The following is a 24,491-nucleotide window of genomic DNA, read 5'->3' as shown; positions in this document are numbered from 1 at the left end:
TATTTTGTTTCCCTTATTATTTGTAAAACATCGTGTATCTTTTCATGTATGGGGCACTAAGCACACCATATATATAGAGGACAAGCAATCTAGCTGAGTTAAGTGAAGCAGCAGCTTTAACTCTTGGAATTTCCTGCCTTTTGAGAGCTTGGTTAAAAAACTAAACCTTTATTTAATTTTTTTGGGGTGCAATCTTCATATTATATTAAGGCTAGTTTTGTGTATTTACTTATCTTCTTAAAGAGCTCTTAAATACTAATCCTAGAATCCTTTCACCCACCCCTTACATTTTGATACAGGATTCCTTGTTTTAATTTTAAACTGGACCACAGGTATGGGGTTTAGTCAATAAATAGTTGTCCAGGACATAACAAAAGGGGTTATTTAAACTGAGTGATTTAAGGCTTTGAACTATATTTTAATTAGATGTTTTCAAAATATAATCAAAGTTGTATAATTGTCCTCTCCATAGCTTTTAATATCAAGTCGCTCCTTCTTTACAATTGAGAATCACATGATTACACGTATAAAAGACAAAAAGTAAAATCATCACAATACATATTAACATATCTCGCAGTTATAGGACTAATTAATATAAAGACGGACAGACAAAGCATTAGAAGACTTAAAATACTATAAGCAGCCCTCGTAGTCTTAAAAAGCTGAATTACTAGAAGATTCAGGAATCCACGGCTGCTAGGGAAAGAGGCAGTACAGAAAAGCCAGCACTAGTAAGAGGGTTAATGTTTCCTGTTTGCCTTTAAACCCCCCTCCCCCTAGCCACCCCCTCAGAGCTCAGGCGGAAGTGAGTTCGCTCCTTTGGAGATTAAAAGGATTCCGAACTCTGATCAGTTTCAATAACAGGCGTCCAGAGAGAGGGAAAAGGAGAAGGCGCGTACCCAGAGCCCGAGCTGCCCAGAGCCCCTGCAAAAGCCATGCTCTCAAACTCAACCTGAGAAGAAAGCAACCACCCCAAGCCCCACCGCGACAAAGAGGGGAAGGGGAGAAGCCACCCATTTCCCCCCCTCCTCCCCCGTGCGATGGCTCTGCTGGAATCCAACATTATCTGTATCATTTGGGATTCTGCTGCTGCTGAGTGAGTAATTGGTATTGCTGCCGCTGTTGCTAATTCAAACCCGGTGCTAATTGCTAGTGGATTTGGTTGTGCAAATTGCGGGGGAAGCGTTTGTTTTTTTTTTACTTTTTTTTTCTTAATAAAACACTACACGAAGAGGCGAGATGACAAAGGAAATGTGATCCCAGTCGTTGCAGAGGCTCAGGCGAGCGAGCACCGGAGAGGACGAGGGGGGTGAGCGTGGGACTCTCAGATAGCATTGCACAGCGGCTCCAATTTGTGCAAGCGAATATAATACACCCTCCATGAATAATTCAGGGCGGCCGGCGGGGACCTGCCGCTGCTACTGTACCCGGCGGCTACGGCTGCTGCTACAGCGTGTGCGAGCCACCCCGAGCCTGCCCGGGCTGCGAGTCTAGAGGGGAGACCGCGTGCTGGAGCGAGCCGGTCTGGGGCTGACCCGGAGCGGGAGCGGGAGCGGGAGCGGAGCCAGCCCAGGAGGGCGTGCGGGCAGCAGCTCAGAGCGATCTAGGGCTGGGGAGAACGTGCCCGCCAGGACCGGGGAGCACCGAAGCGACCCCCTGCTCGCTGCAGTGCTGGGTGTCTCTTTTTATTGCATCCCGCCAGCCTGAGTGTCTCCCGGGGGGGTCCGGCACCAACACCGCCCTCCATCCCCATCCCCCAGTCATGCGGCGGTGGAGCAGGCGTCGGCGGGGGAGGACTGGAGCCGGAGGAGTCTGCTTGGCCACTGTGTTTCAGTGTCTCTGCTTTTCCTAGAGCTGGACTGAGCCGCCAAAGGGGGAAAACAACAAATTTTTTTTTTCTCCCCACCCCCACGAGAAGCGCTAATTTGGAAGCCCTTTGCCTCGCCGCCCAGCAGCCCCTCGGGGTCGAGGGGGGCTTGCCGCGCAGACCCCCCGGTGCTATTCTCCTGCTGCTGAGGAAATCGGAGCCGAACCTCCCGCAGCGCTAGGTCCAGTTCACACTGGATTGGGGGGGGGGGAAGGTTACAGGAGTGGCGCCCATGCACTTGAAGAGGAGTATAGTCACCAACCACGTTGTAGAAGTGCCGACCCCAGGGGGGACCAAGCAGACTCTGTGTCAGCCAGTGACTAGTTTGGAGGAATCGATACAATTTGTCCAATGCTGACCGGGATCGGAAGCTAAGTACGGGTAGGGAAAGCAGACTCCATTGGCCAGCAGCGAACGGGACAACCGCACCCAGCGCTCCCCACCTCTCCTCGGGGGCGAGGCGCTCCGAGGATCTGGCTGCCTGCAGCCACCGACTAATAATCGATGCCAAGCGGTTTGCAACCCGGCTTCTCCATGAGTCCCTGCTGCTGAGGCGCTTGCACCCCGCGGCTCGTGCCCCCCTCCCCCCGGCAGCCAGGCCGCTTGCAAATGGCTTCGTTTGCTGAGGCGGACTTCCAGCTATGCCCGCTGTGCAAGGAGATGTGCGGCTCGCCGGCTCCCATCTCCTCCAACTCCTCCACCTCCTCCTCCTCCTCGCAGACCTCCAACTCCTCCTCGGCCGGGGGTTCGTCCTGCGCCCCGTCCCGCCGCCTGCACGTCCTGCCCTGCCTGCACGCCTTCTGCCGCCAGTGCCTGGAGGCGCAGCGCCAGCACCCGGGCGCGGGGGACGCACTCAAGCTGCGCTGCCCCATCTGCGACCAGAAGGTGGTGATCTCGGAGCCCTCGGGCATGGACGCGCTGCCCTCCTCCAACTTCCTCCTCAGCAACCTGCTGGACGTGGTGGTGGTGGCGGCCGCCGCCGCCGAGGAGCAAAAGAACAACGGCCGGGGAGGCGGCAGCGGCAGCAACAACCGGCACCACCAGCCCCGCCCGCCGCAGCAGCAGCAGCACCGCGCGGCCGGCAGCGGCTCGTCCCCGCCGCCAGCCTCTGCTGCCTCCTCGTCCCCTCCCTCCCTACGCGGGGCGGCCTGCGGCTCGCTGCTCCCTCCGGCGCCGCACAGACCGCAGGGCGACCGCTGCAGCCTGCGACGAGGGCAACGCGCAACGTTTGCGCTGCGGACTGCCAGGAGCACCTGGTGCGACAACGCGTGCGGCGCACCAGCGCGTCCCGCCTCACCAAGGACCACTTCACGAGCGCTCGGAGGGGCGCCCGCCAGCGCCGCCGCGCCGCCCCCGGGCCGGCCGCCCAGCTCGCCCTCGGCCAGTCCTACCCCGCCGCGCCCTACAGCATCCTCGCCTCCGTCTTCCCGGACCGGACCAGCTACTGCCAGCACCACGACGACGAGGTGAGCCCCGCCCGCGCCCCCTTGCCGGTCCCCCACCCCCGCCACCTCTGGGCGGCTCCGGCGCCTGTGGCAGCGCTGGGCTGGAGCCCGCGGGATTTCACTCTCTCGGGGCTGCCCCTTCCCGCTGTCCCCCTCCCACGTCCCTGCACTCGTGGAGCTGTCCGCGCTCACCCGACTGAGCCGCCTTAGAAACCTTCCCCCGGGGAACGCCGGGCTCAAGTGTGCGCCGGCCGCCTGCGCCGAGCTGCCTGCTCACCCTTCTGCCTCGGGCCCCTTCCCCCAGCTCTCCCCGTTGGGTGCCATGGAGTCCCACCATGAGCCCTTCTGAGGCTCCAGGTTCCCGCCGGCTGCTACTTTGCCTGGACTCTCTTCGCCGCGGCCAGCGGGTCCCCTTGATTCCTTTCCCTTCGGCTGGCTAGCCCTGTTAACCCGTGGAAACCTAGTCGGGACTGTTCAAGGGGGTTGAGGGGGAGCTGATTAGAGGGGCTTCATTTTCCCATCAGAAACATAAGTGTCGCAACAAAGCGTCTCTCGTGTAACGCTGGCTACGGTAAACTGGGAGAGGATATTTGCGTTCAGAACAAGCACTTCCGAATGGGCCTGAAAGCCAGCTGAGCCTTAAGTTCTTCCTCAGAAACGTGTTTACTGGTGGGCAGGGGGAATGTGCTGATTTGCTTTAGACTGTCCTGCATGGGAGGCTTCCCATCTCAATTGCACCCTCCTGCCTTAATGAAAGACCGAGGAAGAGAGGAATTCTAAACCTTCTTCCACTTCCATTTGGTTTCACTTGGAGATGGGCTCATTGTTTCTAGTCCCCATGAGTGTGGTTTCACTTTTTTTGTTCAATTTGTTTAAGAGCACTATCTATGAACTTTTATCGTTTCATTGGCTCCGAATTGCTAGAAGACCCACCAATGTTTTTAACAGTTCACTTGGTATTGTAAATATAAATATTTCAGAGGAAGAAGTATTGACTTTAGGGATCTAACATCTATTTTTGCTAACCTAAAAGTAGATGAAAGTTGTCATTGGGTCCCATTGTTTGTTTCAAAAGATGGTGGTGCATTTTTTAAATTTTTGGTTTTGTGGTGGGGAAATTAGTACACATAGGCAAGGAGTGTGATTGTGAATCTGCCTTCTGGTCAGACCTGTGAGATGGGGAATGTGTATAGCGTTTTTTTTTTTTTGTTTTTTTTTTTAAATATGTAGTGTTGTAGCCCTGTGGGTCCCAAGATATTAGAGACACAAGGTGAGTGAGAGAGTTTTATTGGGCCAACTTCTGTTGGTCTCTCTCACCCACCTTGTCTCATTTACTTATTTGTGGAGGAAGGGGTTGGTTGGGGATGGAGAGTGTGGAGAATGTATCCTTTCCACAGCACAAACTGTTTTTATAGGCTTAAATGGTTTGGGTAATGGATTTCCCCTAAAACTTGAAAGTGCATATAGTGAAATTAGAAACAGAGTCTTAGAGTCTCTGAATCTCATGTTTATAGCTGATCAAAATTTTAGAATACATGGTAAACTGGCTTGAAGGGATGGGGAATCATACATTTGGTTTTCCAAAAGTTTAAAAACCAAATAGCATCTAGAACTGCATTTTTAAAGATCTGGACAGATTTGTTGGAATGTAGAGAATATTTAGATAGTAAAATTTACTGTATTTAACTCCAGGAGTAAGATTCCTTACTGTCAAGACTTAACACCTTCAGAATGGATACTTAACAGTAAAGACGACAGACTTGTCTACAAGATGTTGATGTTGCATTAGCAAGACTATGAATACTCCACTGCAGAAGCAGAAAACCATTAAAAGGTATTGGGAGAAGAGAATGTGATGCAGCAGGAAAAACAAGCTTTCAAAGGAAGTAATCAGTTTTGGCAAATATATTCATACTTCTCTACATACTCCTGATTAAGATTATAGCCATATCTTTATAATAGGAGATAGTTTGATATTACCAAACTCTTGCTTAATCTAGTCTAATCTTTTTTTAAATAATCTCCTTGTATTATAATTAATTTTGGTGGTTATATTTTCTTTCTTAAAGGTGTTGAAGGCAAACATTTTCAACATACAACTGAAATATCTATGCCTGTTCTAAAAGAGTAGCAATGTGTCAGCTTGGATTGACTTAATTTAAAAATGGAAAATGGCACTCCTCTCTTTTCCTTCCCTCTTTGGAGCTTAGCATGATGCCTCAGTGGAATTTTCCATTAACTTCATTGTTCAGGATGATTTACTCCCTTCTAGTTATTTTTTTGTTGATTCTGTACTACTTTTGGAGATAAGATCCCTGCCTGAAGACTGAATGAGTGCAGAAAAATTCCACGGACGCTGCTGAATAAATATCTTTTCAGTTGGTTAAAAAACTGGATGCGTTAGGAAGTGTTAGTTCTATTTAGTAGAGACAGCTAGGCTACTAGAGTTTATGCCAAATCAATTCTAACTGATTTATTCTCTAGATCCAGTTCTTTGCTCCTCTGACAACCTTATTTTAAAAAAGAACAGAGCATTTAAATTTAATAGAATGAGTGTTTTAAAAAGGCATGTTTTGGAGAAGGGGGAGGGCCAATGAGAGGAAATGCAAAAATCTCCTCATTAGCACTTGGACCTCCTGTAGTGCTTGCAAAATTCCTCTCTGCCTACTAGTGGATGTCCTAAATAACTATCAGTGTAAAATCCAGAAGGAGTAGCTGATGATTGCTCTTTGAAACAATACTTGTTCAGTGTTAAGGGCCAGATAATTTCCTTCCTTTTAAAAATTGGCCCATAGTGCTGTAGTTTAGACCAGACTTATTGGAAGTGTGATAATAACTGTAGTGAAATTCATTCACTCTTTTAAGTGTTCTTAAAGTTCTTTGTCACAATTTCCTACCAAAGAACAACCACATGCAGTAAGACTATGAAAAGAGTGGTTTTACAGCTTCCAAAGTGATTGCTCCATACTCTCCAGGAACAAGCTAAGGGCAGTTCAGGAGCTCGAGCTCCCACTTGGTTAAATTCCAAGGGAGGAGTAAGCCATCTTGCATTTGTCTTATTTTTATTTTAGATGTATATCTTTTCTACATAAAAACATTTTCTGGGGTACTTTTAGAAGCTTATTACATGAGCAATGGAACTCCTCCTCCTGTGATGGTCATCCTCTTCTATAAAACTTCACTCTGACTTTTTGGTAAAATTTCAAATATTTCATTTACTTTACAGCTTCGAATGTAGGAATATGGATTTATGAAATTAGTAATATTTTTGTAGCATTTCATTATTGAACAACTAATTGATTAGCTAGATGGTGTGGTGGTGGTATATTAACTAGCGTACATGTGGTGTCTGAGAGATGAATAATTTAGAATTTTGAAAATACTAAGGCCATCCTATGGAAGAAACCTCGTAATCATTCTACAGAAACATAACTGACCAAGAACTAAAAATATATGGTAGCAGAACTATACTGCATGGTGAAGAGTGGCCGAGAAATGGTGAGAATTGTCATGTTAACAAAATACATTGTTAAATGAGGGTTTTTCTTTTGGTAGCCTCTAATGGCAAAACAGCCTTCGGAGGCCACTATTTAAACAATCCACTTGAAAGAAAATATTCAGATAGCTAATGACGTAACTAACAAAAGTCAGGAAACTCCAAAGGAAGACTAGAGTGGCAGCCTCATCTTGGAATCTTCTTGGTCTAACAGTGGTTTTAAAACATATAATACACATGCATTAGAGTTAGGATAGAGGTGAGTATTATGGATAGTTACATGTTCAGTTTCAGAATTGAAGTACCCAGGTTCCTTTTGACTGGAAGTTAAAGTTACAAGATCAACATAGTCATTCAGCCTTTTACTGTAGATAGCTGAAGTTTCTTGTGGTCTGTTTGGGAGGGTCTCCTTAGATAAGCTGGGTTTTGTTCTGCTCTGTGCTGTTGATGCACAGAAGACTACACGGCTGTGTTGTGTACTATGACTATTCTATACAGTTATTGATAGGGCCCTACCAAACATATGGCCATGGAAAATGCTTCATGGACTCTGAAATCTGGTCTTGTGTGTTTTTTACCTTATACTATACATATTTCACGGGGGAGATCAGTGTTTCTCAAATTGGGGGACCTTACCCAAAAGGGCATTGCAGGGGGATTACAAGGCTTTTTTTGGGGGGGAGGGGGAGAGGAGATTGTGCTATTGCCACCTGTACTTCTGTGCTGCCTTCAGAGCTGGGCAGCTAGAGGGTGGTAGCTGCTGACTGAGGTCCCAGCACTGCAGGCAGCAGCACAGAAGTAAGGGTGGCAATATCATACCATGTCATTCTCATTTCTGGGCTGCTGCGCTCTGCTCTGAAGGCAGCGTCGCCGCTAGCAGCAGCACACAAGTAAGGGTAGCAGTACCGCAAACTCCCCCCCCCCCCCCACGCTTGTGACCACCACACCATTCCCTTTTGCATCAGGACCCCTACAATTACAACACTGAAATTTCAGATTTAAATAGCTGAAATTATTAAATTTACTATTTTAAAAATCCTGTAATCGTGAAATTGCCCAAAATGGACTGTGATTTTGGTAGGGCTCTAGTTATTGACAATTCAATGAGACTTTATGGCAACACTGAAAATTGCTTAGAGCCCCATTTTCTTTAATGTTTTAATGTGATGTACTTAAGAAAAATGAAGCAAACTGGGCTTTAATCTCATTTACATAGACTGTTTATGTTCAGGACTAAGGGTGTGTCTAACATGAAGTTAAGCCAAATCAAATTAACTACAGGTGTGAATTTAAAGTGCATCAAATCCCTGTGTGGATGCCCTCATTGAAAGTAAAATGGCCTTTGTTTAGCTTAATTCACAGGTGAACTAAAACCACTTTCTTTCAGAACTAAGTGTTCACGTAGGGGCTTAATGTGCTTTGCTTTGAAAAATGCCTTGAGATTTGTGGCTGAAAGGTGCTATGTAAAAACCCAATATTAAGCAAAATTTATTGTCTGGGTTTGTTGACTATCAAATTTTGAAGAATTTCTTAGCTATAGTAGTTTTGGGCGTTATAATTTTAAGCGCTGCACAGAGATGCATCCTTATTAAACATGGCTCTACTTCAAGAAGTAACTTTAACAATGCATTGTGGGGTTCAGTGTTTGGGTCCCAATGATAACAGTATCAAGTGAGCTCAGCTGATATTCTTTAGTTGGCCTGCTATTTAGGAGACCTTTTAAATTTTTTTCCCCCACATAATTGACAGTTGTTAAAGTTCTTCACCTCAGATCAGAATCTTGGCTATACTTCAGCTCTCCATTGTCTCCTAGGGTTTGCAAAGGGCTAACTAAGGGTATGGCTACACTTGAAATTTGGCAGCGCTTTGAAGTGTGAGTGTGGTCGGAGAGCTTTCCCAGCGCTGCACGTAAACCACATCCTCTATGGGTGTAGCGTGCAGCGCTGGGAGCACTGCACTGATTACACTGAGGCTTTACAGCACTGCATCTTGCAGCGCTCAGGGGGTGTTTTTTCACACCCCTGAGCGCGAAAGTTGCAGCGCTGTAAAGTGCCAGTGTAGCCATACCTTGATTGTCACTTAAACCATTCTCATGAAGCACAAAATTGAAGTGGTAACCACACCTCACCCTTAAAGGGTATTTACACCAGGGTTGTTTTTGTTTCATGCACAAAATTTTTAATCACTACTACCATGAGTTCAATGGTGTTGCTGGTAAGGATAGGCGGGTTAGTGTAGAGACAATACCATCAATTGCCAGGAGCCATCTACATTAATGTCCTCATTATTACTGGCTTTGTTGCTCTCACTGGCCCAGCTCCATCTGAAAATGGGTCTGGGGGAGAGAGGGGGAAGCCCAGTTTGGTCAAGGTCTTTGCAATGTTGGCTCTTTGATGATCACGGGTGCCTTAAATAGTGTAAAAAACAAACAAAAAATAGCAATATGATTATTAAAAGAAAAATGGATTTTTTTGAGTATCAGAAGATCCTATTTTAAATTTGCAATGGAACCCCAACACCTTACTTTCTGTAGTCTTATCATGTTTTTCCATATTTTAAGACTTTTTTTCCCCCAATGTTTCACGTGGGAAGTTATTCCAAATTAACTAAAGATGTGACCTTTAAGCACATTTAAACCCTTGTGTGAACAATTACTTTCAGAAGAAAGTATGTTTGTGGGGTTTTTTTGTTTGTTTTTTTGTTCACTTCATCTCAGTTCACAAAGGCCACCTTCATTTTGAATCAGGGCATCCACACAAGTGTGGTGGTGGTTTTTTTTTTAAATTCACCCCTGGAGTTCATTTGGCTTGTCTTCCTGTGTAGACATGCCCTTAGTCCTGAACAGAAATATTTTACGTAACACGATTGTAATCCACTAGGGGCAAATTTTTGTTTGTTGCTCAGTATGTACTTTAATATAGAAGAATACTAAACCAGGACACTGTAGCCTATTCTCTCTCCTCCCAGTGCACATGTTTAGAGCAGTGCTACCCTCTTCATTTTACAAGTCTAGAAGTAAATATCTTTGGCTGCCCACTTTTGTAACATACTGCAGAATAGTGCTCTGATATTACCGTGAAAGAATCCTCTGTTTCTGAGGATTAGATGGATATGTATTGGACTGCTGTGTTGCTTGCTGATTCTTCCAGAAGTTTCTCTGCTCTCAAACTTTTTTCATATCTAACATACAGTGACTTCAAATGAATCTTATGTTTTAAACATCAGAGTGGTAGCTGTGTTAGTCTGTATCCACAAAAACAACGAGGAGTCCGGTGGCATCTTAAAGACTAACAGATTTATTTGGGCATAAGCTTTTTGTGGGTAAAAATCCCACTTGTTCAGATGCATGCTCCTTATTGTTTTTGTTTGAAATGTAATTTTTCCTCTTTTATGCTTCGTCACACTGAGATTCTTACTTTTTACTAGTAAAATGTGGTTTTTTGGGTTTTGTTTTTAACATGACCAGTTTGCTTTCCTTGTTATGGTAGCAAGCACCATACAGTCTTTGTCCAAACATTCCTACAGTAATTCTCAGCATTTTTGGCTAAACAAACTGGAAATCTTATTATTCTGGTGTCAGTAAATTCTGATATCACTACTTTATTTGCCTAATTAAGCATGACTTCAGACAGTTTCCACTGAAACAAACCTTGAAGAAACTGTCCCTGAAACTGTTTAGATAAGTGATTTTTTTTATATGTGGGTGGCTGTGTGTTTTGTGTGGGTTTTTTTGTTTGTTTGTTTGTGTGGTTTTTTTAAAACTGAGTCTGTCTCTTTTAGAAGCTGGCAACACTGGCTAGAAATTGTATGCAGACTAAACTACAAATTACTGAGTATGTAATAGATTACACAAACACAGTGAAGATATGCATATTGTGTGCATGTACAAGTTGCTCATTGGTGTATTGAAATTTTTGCTGCTCTGGCAATGCTTAAATTCTGTACATCTCGAGATCAAAAATCATGCGTCAGCCCCCCTCTTCTCCCCCACTGCCAATCATGCTTTATTTTGTTAAAGAAAATTGAGTTTTTTAGTCTCTTGAATTTTTTAAAAATTCTGTTGGGTGTATGCAAGAGAGTTAGTGTTGCTCTTTTCTCAAGTGTATTGGAAAGGTGGGTTGTGTGTAGTTTGTTTTTGTTTTCTGGGGCCCTGCTGCAGGAGCTCTCATCCCCACATCTGCCCATTCCCTGACGATTCATCATGTCCACCATTCTCTCTCAGTTCAGCCCCCAGCCTCATCGCTCCTCCTCTTAAGGTTCTTTGGATGCAGAAGAGGAGGAGGAGAGGCACTGTTCTGAGGCACTGTCCTGTCCATGTTTCTCGAAGTAGGGGAAGAGGAAGTGGAGCTGTGCTGAGCTGCTGGTTTGTTCTCCCAAGAGTGAGCAATGGGGAGAGACTGCCCGCTTCCAGTGGCTGAATTTTGTGGGGAGATCATCTCCTGCACCCTCTGAAATTCTGTTGCTTGCAAGAGTTGGCAACGCTACATATTTACCACACTCATCAAAACCGATGGCTTGCAGTACAAATCCTACGCTAGATGAACAATGCATGGTGACATCAAGACTGATGCGTACATGTGTAAGATGTAAGGGACCATCTACTATCTGGGCCTCAGTATGGCATGAGTATGCACGCTGTTTTTAATACAATGTTAATTATTTAGAATCTTTGTTTTTAAAAAAATCTCAATGTATTAATGTTTTTTTAAATATTCTACTTTTTACAGATTTGATCAGTTATGCAATGACAAATAAAATGTTTAAAATAAAATTAATGTAATCATAACTGCAAGTAGCTAGGTGTAATTTTATTATTCTTGTTGCCCTGGGCCCTCTCACAGCTTCCTTTCTCCTGCTGCCATGACCCTCTGCTCCCTACATAGGGATGAAGGCAGGGCAGTGGCAAGGACAGGTCTGGTCCTCCACGAGGTCTCTTGCCCCACAGCTGTGCACCCCTGTTTTCAAACTAACTCTGAAAATCACAGGAGCAAAGGAGCTCCTGCTGGAGGCTCCAAAACTGTGTGACTCATAATTAATTTGCAACAGTTGGCAACATTAATATCAACACTGAACTCCTGTCTGATTCAGTACTGTTTAACGTTAAAACGTGTGAGTTCAGATGCCTTTCTTACAATTTTTTCTTGTCTTCAAAAGAGAAATGAAGAGATGTCAGAACTGTGGATTTTGTGGGGGTTAGGTTTCTTTTGCTGTAGCAGTTAATCTTATATTGCATTACAGCAGGGGTAGGCAACCTATGACACATGTGCCGAATCCGGCACGCAAGCTGATTTTCAGTGGCACTCACACTGCCCGGGTCCTGGCCACCAGTCTGGGGGGTTCTGCATTTTAATTTAATTGAAGTTTCTTAAAAATTTTAAAAAACTTATTTTACATACAACAATAGTTTAGTTATATATTATAGACTTATAGAAAGAGATCTTCTAAAAATGTTAAAATGTATTACTGGCACGCGAAACCTTAAATTAGAGTGAATAAATGAAGACTCGGCATACCACTTCTGAAAGGTTGCCAACCCCTGCATTACTGTTTACCTTTTTAAAGGTTGTTTTCATACATTACTAGAAAACTCAAATGTAGCTGCATCTGCTACATGAACAGCTTAACATCTTTTAAAATTGTGCCAGCTGGTTGTGTGGCATAACTTGGGCTCCCCCTAGGACATACTACAACCAGATAGCTTATGTTAAACTATGCCTACACTAGGTGCTAAGTTGTTTCAAATTTAACTTGAGTTAAATAAATTTTAAAAACACTTTTTTTTTTTTTTGTAGTCTACATAATGTCAAGAGTGTGTGATCTTCAAATGGCTTGCTATGTTGCTGTTATGTAGGCTTGGCAGTAATCAATTTTTTTTATTTTTGATGGATAATAGAGACTTATTCTTAAGCAATTAAAAAAATCTCAAATTCACAGTTGCAGGAAACTATGGAGGGGCAGACAATTTAATGACAGACATTGAGATTCAAAAAGTTAAAGCTTCATACATCCATTATAGTGCAAATTGTCAACATCGCATGACAAAATTTACAAAGTAAATATCCTAAACTCAACAAATCATACCTGTTCTGCTATTATTCATTGGTCCATTTCGAACCAGCCTAATTCAAAAGTCTACATCCCTGGATTTTGACTAAGTTCTGAAGTAGACAAAAAAAAATGCTGCATTTCTGTTTGTGTGTGTGTGTGTGTACAGTGAAATTGATGAGTACCAATTAAAAATATATAATTCTTCCAAGCCTACTGTTAGTGCTTTTCTACCAGATCCATTGCTTATCTCTTTTCAAAAACAATGCGCACATATGCTGATGAACTGTTGCAGGTTGGTTGGTTGGTTTGTTTTTTCCACCCCTGCTCTTGAATATGCAGAGAAACTGTGTCTTGGGATTTTTGCCTAGGGTGGCAGGCTGATGCAGGTAGACTTTTTTTTTTCTTTTTTTTCTTTTTTTCTTTTTACCCCTTCTATTTAGTTTAGTTTTCTACTATCTAACGCTATTTGAGTTAATATAGCTACAAAGATTAACATTTCCCCCCAGAAAGTAGCGTTAAAAATATATATTTAACACCCCATCACCAAAGCAATCTTTAGAATATGCTGCACTAGAGAACCACTTATTTGTCTCTGAAACATAAATTATGACTACGTAGTAGGTTGTATTATCATGCCAAGGGACCTGGTAACATTGTTTTCTTACAGTATGTTTCATTTAGTAGTATAGATAGATTATGAGTAGCCATTGGACTAGTCAATATTGGTCTCTGTCATGGGACAAGCTTAATATTAATCTTTTGTGATCTTGATCCATGTCATGTCAGGTAACCTAGCACTTCTGTGTTGCAATTTTTACATGATACTGGAAGTAAACTATATGCTTACAAATAATAGAGCAAATGAAGCCACGTGAATCTCTCACTGTGGAAGGGAACTTGTTAGAGCTAATCTAAATCGAATTTTAATATGCCCATTGCTAGGGCCCTACCAAATTCACAGCCATGAAAAACGTGTCACGGACCGTGAAATCTGTATAGTATAAAGCACACACAAAGACTAGATTTCACAGGGGAGACCACAGTTTTTTCAAATTGGTGGTCCTGACACACAAGGGAGTTGCAGGGGCGTCACAAAATTATTTTAGAGGGATTGCGGTATTGCCACCCTTCCTTCTGCACTGCCGTCAAAGCTGGGGGGAGGCGGGGTGGAGAGTGTTGGCTGAGTGACCAGCTATGAAGGCAGTGCCATGCCAACAGCAACTCAGAGCTGGGCTCCCGGCCAGCAGCTGCTGCTCTCCGGCTCCCCAGCTCTGAAGGCAGCGCTGCTTCCAGCAGCAGTGCAGAAGTAAGGGTAGCATTACCACAACTCTATTCTTGCCCCCTCCCCCCCAAATAACCTTGTGAACCCCACCACAACTCCTTTTTGGTCAGGATCTCTACAACTACAGCACCATGAAATTTCAGATTTAGATATCTGAAATAATGAAATTTATGAATTTTAAAATCCTATGACCATGAAATTGACAAACAGAGCCATGAATTTGGTGGGGCCCCTAGTCATCACATGGATGTTGCCTCTGATAGTAAAGAATCAGTCTGAAAACAGCAGTAACTACAGGAAACAATGCAAAATAATTACTGAAACCATGGGAGCCTTGAAACTGCTAAAGTTGGCACCAATCTAATTTTAAATAGGAATGATTACAAGTGTCCTAATACTTGACTATTTTTGCTTTCCTTTGTAGTAAGTGTGACCTTCAGTGGCTTTGCCACATGGGCAAAAAGGTGGTGGCTATTGACAAACCTTCAATAAGAAGCAGCAGAACGTATCTATTTCATTAGAAATTCAGGTCGTCTATCCTGATGTCCGTCTTAGATGCTCCTATGCGCACTTGTATGAATTGTCCATATTTAGTTTGTGGTGGGTTTTCTTTCTCCTGACTTTAAAGCTACTGGTTTTCTTTTTAGGGACTGTACAGAGATTCTTAAGGTATTTCTACACTGCAGTTGGACACCTGCGGCAGGCCCTTGCCAGCTGACTCAGGCTCATGGAAGTTGGGCTGTGGGGCTCTTTAATTGCAGTGTAGACATCTGGATTCAGGCTGGAGCCCAGGTTCTCAGACAGGGGTTGGCAGCCTTTCAGAAGTGGTGTGCCTAGTCTTCATTTATTCACTCTAATTTAAGGTTTCGCGCGCTGATCGTACATTTTAATATTTTTTAGAAGGTGTCTCTCTACAAGTCTATATATTATATAACTAAACTAATGTTTTATTGTAAAATAAACAAGGTTTTCAAAATGTTTAGGAAGCTTAATTTAATTTTAAATTGTTGATCTTACGTCACTGGCGCGCTCAGTCCGCTGCTGGTCTGGGGTTCTGTTCACCTAGGCTGACAGTGGGCTGAATGAGGCCTGTGGCCGGGACCCCAGCTGGGAAGGGTCTGGCAGCTAGAACCCCAGACCCGCAGCAGGCTGTGCGGGGCTAGCAGCTGGAACCCCAGACTGGCAGTGGGCTGAGCGGCTCAGCCTACTGCCACTCAGGGGTTCCATCGTCCAGCACCTGCCAGCCAGGATCCCACCTGCCAGACCCGCTCAGCCCGGTGCCGATCTGGGATTCCAGTCCTGCCCACATACAGTGGGTACCTACCTTCTCCCTGGTTCTGGCCCATTCTCTTCCTCTGTCTGCACTGAGCTGAGAGTGGGAGTGGACTGAGCACAGGGCTGGGGGTGAAGGGTCTGACCAAGAGCTAGAATGAAGGAGGGGGCTCAGGGTTGGGGCAGGAGGTTTGGGTGTGGGGGCACTTACTTGGGCAGCTCCCATTTGGTGTGAGGGGTGCAGGTGGGAATGTGAGTGGGGGTGCAGGGGCTCCCGTTTGGTGCTCAAGGTGGGGATGGGGATGTGTGAGGTGCATGGGATGTGGGGGGTGCAAGAGTCAGGGCAGAGGGCTAGGGGCATGTGAGGAGGGTGCAGGTGTCAGGGTAGGGAGGCTAGGTATGTGTGGGGGTGCCAGTCAGGGCTGGGGTCGTGTGTGTGTGAGAAGGAGTCAACAGAGGGCTGGGTGGTACAGGGCTCAGGGCAGGGGCCTGGGTGACTGCCCACCCCCCAGAACCCCCAACCTCCCCACTCCTTGTCCCGACTACCCCCTCCTAGGATCCTACCCTCTACCTGTCCATTGACTGCCCCAACCCTTATCCGCACTTCAGCACCCAGATAGGCATGGGAGTCCAGGGGGTCTATCTAACCACTCCCCATTCCCTGACAGGACCCATACAACCCCTCTCCACATCCCTACCTCCTGACAGTCCCCCCAGAACTCCCAACTCATCCACACCCCCCCCCCAGCTCGCGGGTGTCTCCTACCCACCCCCTAAACCAGAGACCCTCCCCAGCACCACACACAGCCCTAAACTGCTCCCCCAGGACCCTCTTTGCCCTGACCCTGTCCGAGCTTGCACCCGAACCACATTCCCACCTGCACCCCTCACACCAAATGGGAGCTGCCCAAGTAAGTGCCCCCACCCCTTACCCACCCCCCCGCCGGGCCTGGCTCCGGCCCTCTTACCATGAGGCTCCCCGCTTATCCAGAGCCCTGCTGCCGCTGCCCTCGCATGTGTAGCCCTGCCCCGCCCCGCCCCGCCCCACCCCTCAGAGTGCTGTGCGTGTGGCAGCAGGGCTCCGGATGAGCGGGGAGCATCTTTCGCTCCCCACAGAGCCAAACGCTGCCCTGCGGGAGCACCTAGCCCCAGAGCGCTGTGTGTGCATGGCAGGACTGTAGGGGAAGGCGGGGGAGGGGGTGCTGGGACCACGGATCCTGCAGCTTGCCGCATCGGCAGAATTCTTAATGGCACACGGAGTTCCATCAGGCAGCCACGTGCCATTAAAAATTGGCTCATGTGCCATCTTTGGCATGTGTGCCATTGGTTGCTGACCCCTGTTCTAGGACCTTGCAAAGTGGGAGGGCTGCTGAGCTTGGGCTGCAGTCTGAGACCAGAAGCCTACACTGCAAACAGACAGCCCTGCAGTCTTGAGTCATCTGGCATGGGCCAGCCACAGGTTTGTGTTTTTTTTTGTTTGTTTGTTTTTTTGTTTTTTTTTATTGCAGTGTAGACATAACCTCAGTAGAGAGAGGTGCTGATGATTGGCTGCAGGCAAGCTCATTTGCTTGGCGAAGGCTTCACTCAGGTCTCTTAGGTGTTGTCATTATCTGTTACAATGAGTAATATTTCATCGTCAAACTGTATCCATTACAGGGCTTACTTTAGGAGTGATGAAGTTGGTCTTCTCTCTCCATGCATGCCAAACAGCAGGGTGTAGTGACTTTGAGTCAGATTTTTCAAAGATATTTAGGTGACTATAAAGATATGGATACGTGCCTAGTGGGACTTTGGTGTTAGGCACTTCTTAAATCTGAGTTACACTTGTAGGTGCTTCTGAAAATCCCATCTTCCTCTTCAGGCACCTAAAATGCCTTTGAAAATCTGGCCATTTGTCCCTAAAATGGTAAGTAGTCTGAAATGAAATAGACTGCTTGAGAGAAAGTTCAGTCAGCAGAATGTAAAAAAGATGAGTGAAAAATTCTTGAGAATCTTTAGATGAGGCTTAACCAGGAAAAACTATTAATCTCACTGGAGAAGGAATTCATCTACCTTCCTTCCTGGTGGGCAGAGGTGACTTGAGATCCTTTGGAGGTTGAACTCCTAGTTCCCTGTTTTAGCAACCATTGGCAACAATCAGCCACCCACTGCTGCCCCTCACAGATTATCTATCAGTCTGAAAAAAGTTAAAGAATATTGGCTGTATATCTGATAAAATGCTTAGCAGTCAGATAATTACTGGTGCTGACATTTTATATTGCATCATTTGACTTCAGAGTTAAAATGAATGGGAGTAGACCAGGACTAAAACAATATTCCAAGAGGTAATTTGTAGATGTGAGCAGATGGGATAGCAGCAGTCACAGTCTGAAAGTTTATGTTCTTGGGCTTGAAAGCTTAATTTTGTAAATGAGAGCTTCCGATGAGACATTCTGCTTACTATTCTGTGGCAGGATAATTACAATGAATGTAGGCCCATTGCCCATCTTGGTATGGGCCTTATGGCATTGGCTGCATATTAGTGAGTTCAACATGTGCAACCTAAATAATGCTTTGTGGTTGGCCACTTAAATTTATAGCAACATGCTGTACACGAAGGACTTTTTTCTTACACTTATCCGTTCTTTCGTCATTGTGTCATGTCCATGATGGCCAGTGATGTGAGATGTGTCAGAGATTGTTCACAATATATACTGGTATTCTGACTTTATGGTTCCTTGAAAAAGCCACACTGAGAGTTGTAGATCTTTTTGGTGTAAGAAAGGGGGAAGTGTGTGTGTGTGTGTGTGTGTGTGTGTGTGTATATATATATATATAATAAGCTTAATGTTGCATCAAAATGAAAAATGTATTACACTTTGAAAACTAGGCCTAAACAATTAGACTAATGAATATTCTAGTTTTCTTATCACAATTCTGTTCATTAATCATGCATGTGGCAGGGTAATTGCATACTGCATTGTGTTAAATGGAGCCTTCTGTTTGTTATAGTCTGTTTGATTTGGAGGTCATTCAGGGTGTCAAAACTGCTGCTTTCTAGCTTTATTTCATTACAAATGTGATTCCAGCTGTTTCTTCAAGCCCATACTTATACAGAGCAACACAGCTAGAACCAAGACCTAAGATAATAGTAAACAATAAATTTCTTGAGAACCTACGTTTAATTCTGGCGTCTCCAAATCAAATATAGTTACTCACGAAAAGCTTCATTTTGTAAAAACTAGTGTCCATGCTTAAAATCTATAGTGTAACCCTTTGATTGGGTCTTTTCCAAACTGAAAAGTCCTAGAAAAGAGGAGAGTAGGTGGGATAAGATAAAGGTATTTAAAATCACGAGTGGTGTAGAGAAAGTGAATAAAGAAGTTATTTACTTGTTTCCATAATATAAGAACTAGGGGTCACCAAATGAAATTAATGGGCAGCAGGTTTAAAACAAATAAAAGGAAGTTCTTTGCACAATCAACCTGTGGAACTCCTTGCCTGAGGAGGTTGTGAAGGCTAGGACTATAACATGGTTTAAAAGAGAACTAGATAAATTCATGGAGATTAAGTCCATTAATGGCTGTTAGCCAGAAAGGGTAAGGAATGGTGTCCCTAGCCTCTGTTTGTCAGAGGGTGGAGATGGATGGCAGGAGAGAGATCACTTGATCATTACCTGTTAGGTTCACTCCCTATGGGACACCTGGCATTGGTCACTGTCGGTAGATAGGATATTGGGCTGGATGGACCTTTGGTCTGACCCAGTATGGCCATTCTTATGTTCTTCTTGTCTGGCCTGATTTTCCTAGCCAGTTCTCTACTGTTACATTTACCCCATGGGGAGCAAAGGGAGCAACTGCAGAACTAAGGCTGAGGGAATCCCAGCTGGAAGACTAGGTGAGGAAAAAAGATAAAGTGCAGGATTCAGACAGGAAGCTGAAATTAACTGACACATGTCTCTGAGCAAGAAAACATTTTGGTTGCTTTGATTGCTATATAAAATAAAAGGTAACGGTACCAAACTATAGTTTCCTTCCTCTCGTTCACCTCTTCTCCCCATCCCCCAAATTGAAACCTAGTCCTGAAGGCCAGGAGAAGGGAGTAAATGACTCCACTATTCTGAAATAATTTTTGGACAAAGGAACCATAGCTTCCATTTTTCTGTCATCCTTTTCTTTTCTTTTTTTTTAGTGGGGAGGCATATTACTTTATGGGATCAGAAATCAGCAGAAAGTCTACTTGATCTTCACTGAGTATTTTGTTACTTCTGTGTCTTCCTTGCTTGAGCAAATGACTGGAAAGATTTGCTTAGTATATTAGAAGCTTCAGTCATGGACCAGGTCTTCATTGCACTAGGCTGTGTCTACACAAACCGTGCATGTTCCCTCTCTGCCTTTAACCCCAGCTATCTTTCCTTCCCAGCTATCCCCCCTCCCCGCAGCCCAAACACAAGACGTCAGCTCAGACAGAGGCCTCCAGGAGGCTCTGGAAGTCCTACTATGACCCATATTATGGGGTTAGGGATCAATGGTACCCTGCTGGGACCTGTATCTGTTCTCTTATATACCTACCCCCTGGCCATATGTGGGCCCATGGAATCTATACATTTGGGATCCAGACTGTGAGAATCCTGGGCACTGTCGTCCAAAGGTCACCTCCAAGGGAGGAGTCTCAGCCCTGTGTTGCTTAACAACAACAGTTGGTATTGTCAGATTCACTGACAGCATCTTCATTTTCATGTGAGGTGGTGGCATCAGTCTCTCCTCTCCCCCAGATGATTATAGACATGCCAGGAGCTCTTGAGGAAGATTATAGAAACCTTCCAGATCCCATTGGAAAATGTTCAGGCTCCTTCCACCCGTAAACTTCTAGACATTCTCCCAGGGCCGCCCAGAGGATTCAGGGGGCCTAGGGTAAAGCGGGGGAGCTGTGGTGCTTGTACTCGCCCAACGGCTGTCTGGGTCTAGGTCTTTGGCAGCACTGAAGGGCCCCCTGCTGCCAAAGACCCAGACTGCCGCTGGTCCAGGGCTCGCGGGACCCCCGTGGGGCCCAGGGGAAATTGCCCCACTTGCGCTCCCTCCTCCCCCTGGGCAGCCCTGCATTCTCCGCTCTATGGCTTCTTCTGAAGTGGTGCTCACAGTCAATGAGTCCATATGGGAGCTTGCTAAAGCTGTTTAGCACACACCAGTCACCTGTGCCCTGTTGCTAAAGAGGGCTGAGAAGAAGTACTTTGTGCCCTCTAAAGGGACTGAATTCTTGTTCTCTCACTCTGTCCTGAGTACGTTGTGGTCCAGGCTGTAATGGAGCGACAGCGGCTGTACCAGTCCAGTCCCGCTCCCTTGGTCTATGTGACAGCTGAAGATCTCCCCTTTGAGGGTAACAGCCTGTTTCGTGAAAAGACTGTGTTGCTTCACTCTCTCAAGGTGATCTCTCGTGCCATGCCCTGCTCCTTGGGAACATACACCCTGGCACCTTGCAGGAAAAATTCTAAGTTGCCACCTCATAGCTACTGACCAGCCCCCAAGGACGTGCCAGACATCTCACACTGTCACAATCCCCTCTTCAGATCCCAGCCCCGCCTATCAGAAGGCATTTTGACAGGGCATTTGAGCCATCAACCAGTCCTTGCACAACCAGTCTCCTATGTCCCCTTTGGTGTCTCCCTGATCTGTTTTCTTCTAATGTGGCAGCATATAACTTCATGCAGAGCAGTCTTGTACATTTATTTTAATCAGCTACACAATCAAATTCCTGTCTCCCCTTTCTCTAAAACTCTCTTGCCTGTCTTTCTTCAGGGACCTCACTCATGAGACGATTCCCAAACAGGATGTGGGCTCCTTAATCCAGCTGTGAGCAATAGAGCCTGTATCGTCTCAACACAGGCAGAAGGGCCCTTAATTCAAATACTTCCTAATCCCGAAAAGGAAGGGGATCAGGAGATCTAACCTGGACCTAAGCAGCTGGATATCTTAATCCATCATTCAAGATTCAGGATGATTACCCTGGCTCCTATAATCCCTTTCCTGAATGAACACAGTTGGTATGCAATCCTTGGTATGGAGGATACTCGCCCAGTGCACAGGAGATTCTTCTGCTTTATGGTGGACCTGGAACCCTTCAGCCTATGGACTGCCCCAAGAGTCTTTCCAAAGGGTCCAGCTGTGGTCGTGAAGCACTAGCTCTGACAATGCAAACCAATATTTCCTTGCCCAGATGACTGGCTCTTCAGGGGATGGTTGTATCAGAAGTCTCCTCCTTACTTGACCTGTTTCACTCCTTGAGACTCCAGATAAATCCAGAAACGTCCACTTTAACCCCTACAAGAGTTTTTTATAGACTTTATTTGGCATGAATCTGTTCTCAATTGAGCTAGGGCATACCAGCCTCAACCGATTCCTCTCCATGAGTGACCTCATTACTCAGCTTGAAATCAGTCTTCAATGAGAGTTTGGTCCTACTGAGCCATGTGGCCTGGTGCACTGACCCCCTTTGCAAGGCACTGCCTCCCGTGCCTCTAGGCATGGGAAAGGTCTAGGCCCCAAGCAGAGACCCCTCTGGATAAGTGGGTCTTGCAACATCTGTCATCACTAACCTGCAGGGAAATAAAGAACAATGTCTGCATAGGGGTTCCTTTTGTTACTGTTCCACCCATAAAGACTGTTATGACAGATGCTTCCTTATTGGGTTGGGGAGTGCACCTGGACAACCATACACCTCAGGGTTCCTGGCTGCACAGGAGTCTGCACAGCCAGATTTCTGCCCTTCATCAGGTCCTTTCATGTCCAGGTACTGTCAGACATTGTGACCACTGTTTTGTTATAAACAGGTTGGGTAGGGATGCAAAACCATGTTCTGAAGTGTCCCTAGCCTCTGTTTGCTGAAAGCTGGGAATGGGTAATAGGGGATGGATCATTTGATGATTACCTGTTCTGTTCATTCCCTCTGAAGTACCTGGCATTGGCTACTGTCGGAAGACAGGATATTGGGCTAGATGGACCTTTTGGTCTGACCCCCAGTGTGGCTGTTCTTATTATATAAACAAATAAGGGGCAGAACCCCTCTCTGTAGAGAAACAATGAAGTTCTGTAATTCTGTGTCCAGCATCAGAGCTCCTTTTCTGCAGTGAATGCTGTGACAGACAACCTCTGCAGATACTTTCATGAAGATCGCAAGTGGGAGCTCTGTTCTTTTTGTGGTCCAATAGAATTTTTGGGCAGTGGGCATTCCCATTATGGGACCTCTTTGCAACCCAGGGAAACAGGAAATGCCTGGTCTATTGCTCTTGGAACACCTGGAGCACAATTCCAGAGGGGATGCCTTCCTAGTGCAGTGGCTGGACTTGTTGACGTACATCTTCCCTCCCACTCCCCTGCTACCTCGCGTCCTTCAGAAGATCAAGCAGGACATGGTGCTATCAGGATTACTGCTGCCACAGTGGCAGAAGCTGTTCTGGTTCTTCACTATCCTGCAGATATCTTCTTACCCGTGCACACACCTACAGCCCTTCCTGAGTCTACTGTCCCAGAACAGAGGCAGAACAAACCACCCCAACCTGGTTGCCCATCCAAAAAACTAGGCCTACCAGATGGAGGGACAAGGCCTTGCCTTGCCTTGCTCGAAGGAGGTTCAATCCATCTTCTCAATAGGGGGAAATCCTCTACAAGGAAGTGCTATGTTGCCAGGTAGAAGAGGTTCTCCCTGTGGCCTCAGCAGCATCACGTCCCTCCTATTCTGGACTATCTTCTCTCCTTGAAGTCACAGGGCCTATCCATCAGTTCACTGCAGGTACATTTATCAGCAATTAATATTAATTCCTTCTATCTGCCAGTGGGAAAACTGCTCGGTTTTCACCCATTCCGCAGTGGTGGTTGTAGTCTTAAAAGGCATCATCAGAACATTCCTGCTAGCATTGAAACCTACACCTGTCTGAACCTGAACCTGGTGCGTGACCCCTCCATTTAAGCCCTTAGCCTCCTGGTCTGTCTTACACTTATCATTGTTTTGTTTTAAGGTAGCCTTCCTAACCCCTATCACCTTGGCCAGCTGAGTTTGGGGCCCTTGTGACAGACCTGCCTTACGTTTTCTTTCACAGAGCTCCCTGAGATTATACCCCAAGGCTTAAAAAGACTCCTTTTGATGTTTTTTCACTAGAACCAAACAGATGACGTCCTAGTATTTGACCCAAAACCTCAAAGTAGTAAAGACAGGAGCCTCCATTCCTTGGATATGTGCAGAGCTCTGGCCTTCTATCTGACCGAGACAAAGACCTTTCAAAGATCTGAGGCTATTTATCTCTCTCTGAGAGAATGAAAGAGGAAGCAGTCTCTTCCCAAAGACTTCCTTAAATTCATTGCAGAGGAGGTTGCAGTTGGAAATTCACTTTGGAAGTCATTCTTCCCCACTGCCTCTCATGCCGCTGGTTGGGACCATAAGGATGCAAAGAGTGCAGGCACGGACCAACAACTGACGCCGCTGTTGAAGAGTTTCCAGTCTCAAGTGTGTGCACACCCACAGTGAGTACCCAGCGGGATCATACATCTCAAAAGAACTCCAGTTAGTATGATGTAAGTAACCTTCTCTTTTTGGAAACTGACTTAGCAATTTTCCAGTTAATTGTGTAGCAGGCTGTGCTGTGGGTGTTAATGATCTAATAGCAGCGCCTATGCTAGTTCTCGTTGAAGGATGTAGAAGAAATGTCCATGGTTACTTCTAAGGTATGAGTCCAAAAACCAATTTTTAAAGTTTTTTTTAATTTAAATTATTACATATAAGTCCTTTAAGCAAAAAATGGATTCATGGCCCTGCGGGGGTGGGTGTAGGGAAAGAAGAATACTACTTGTTTGTTTTTGTTTTTAAACAAATTGAGAACTAGGAAAAGCAAGTGATCAATATCTAATGCTCTTAGCACTTGCTTGACAGTGCTGCCTGCTGCCATGTGGCTAGACAACAGGAAGGCTGGTTTTTGCCTACAAAAGTACTGCACAGCTTTCAGTTGTGTGCTCTCTCATGTTCCCGGGGACTGGGGATGGGAGAGAGAAGGGAGTTGTAAGTTCTTGCTGAACATGAGCAGTGTAGTTCTGAGTTACTATAGCAAGCTTTTGT

At 45.5% G+C, this 24,491-nt stretch overlaps 1 protein-coding gene across 1 annotated transcript in view; it reads left to right on the top strand.

The window, feature by feature from the left end:
• The first annotated feature begins 1,859 nt into the window (after positions 1-1,859).
• Positions 1,860-24,491, top strand: part of TRIM71 (tripartite motif containing 71) — an 83,323-nt gene continuing 60,691 nt past the window's right edge. Inside the window, 3 exon segments of the mRNA XM_032784137.2 lie at positions 1,860-3,069; positions 3,071-3,103; positions 3,105-3,333. Of these exon segments, the coding sequence (XP_032640028.1) occupies positions 2,477-3,069; positions 3,071-3,103; positions 3,105-3,333 (855 nt within the window). The 5' untranslated portion in view covers positions 1,860-2,476.

This window comes from Chelonoidis abingdonii, chromosome 2 (assembly GCF_003597395.2).
Source record: "Chelonoidis abingdonii isolate Lonesome George chromosome 2, CheloAbing_2.0, whole genome shotgun sequence".
NCBI lineage: Eukaryota > Metazoa > Chordata > Testudines > Testudinidae > Chelonoidis > Chelonoidis abingdonii.
The sequence above is the reverse complement of the archived record's forward strand: the minus strand, read 5'-3'. Positions and strand labels throughout refer to the sequence as shown.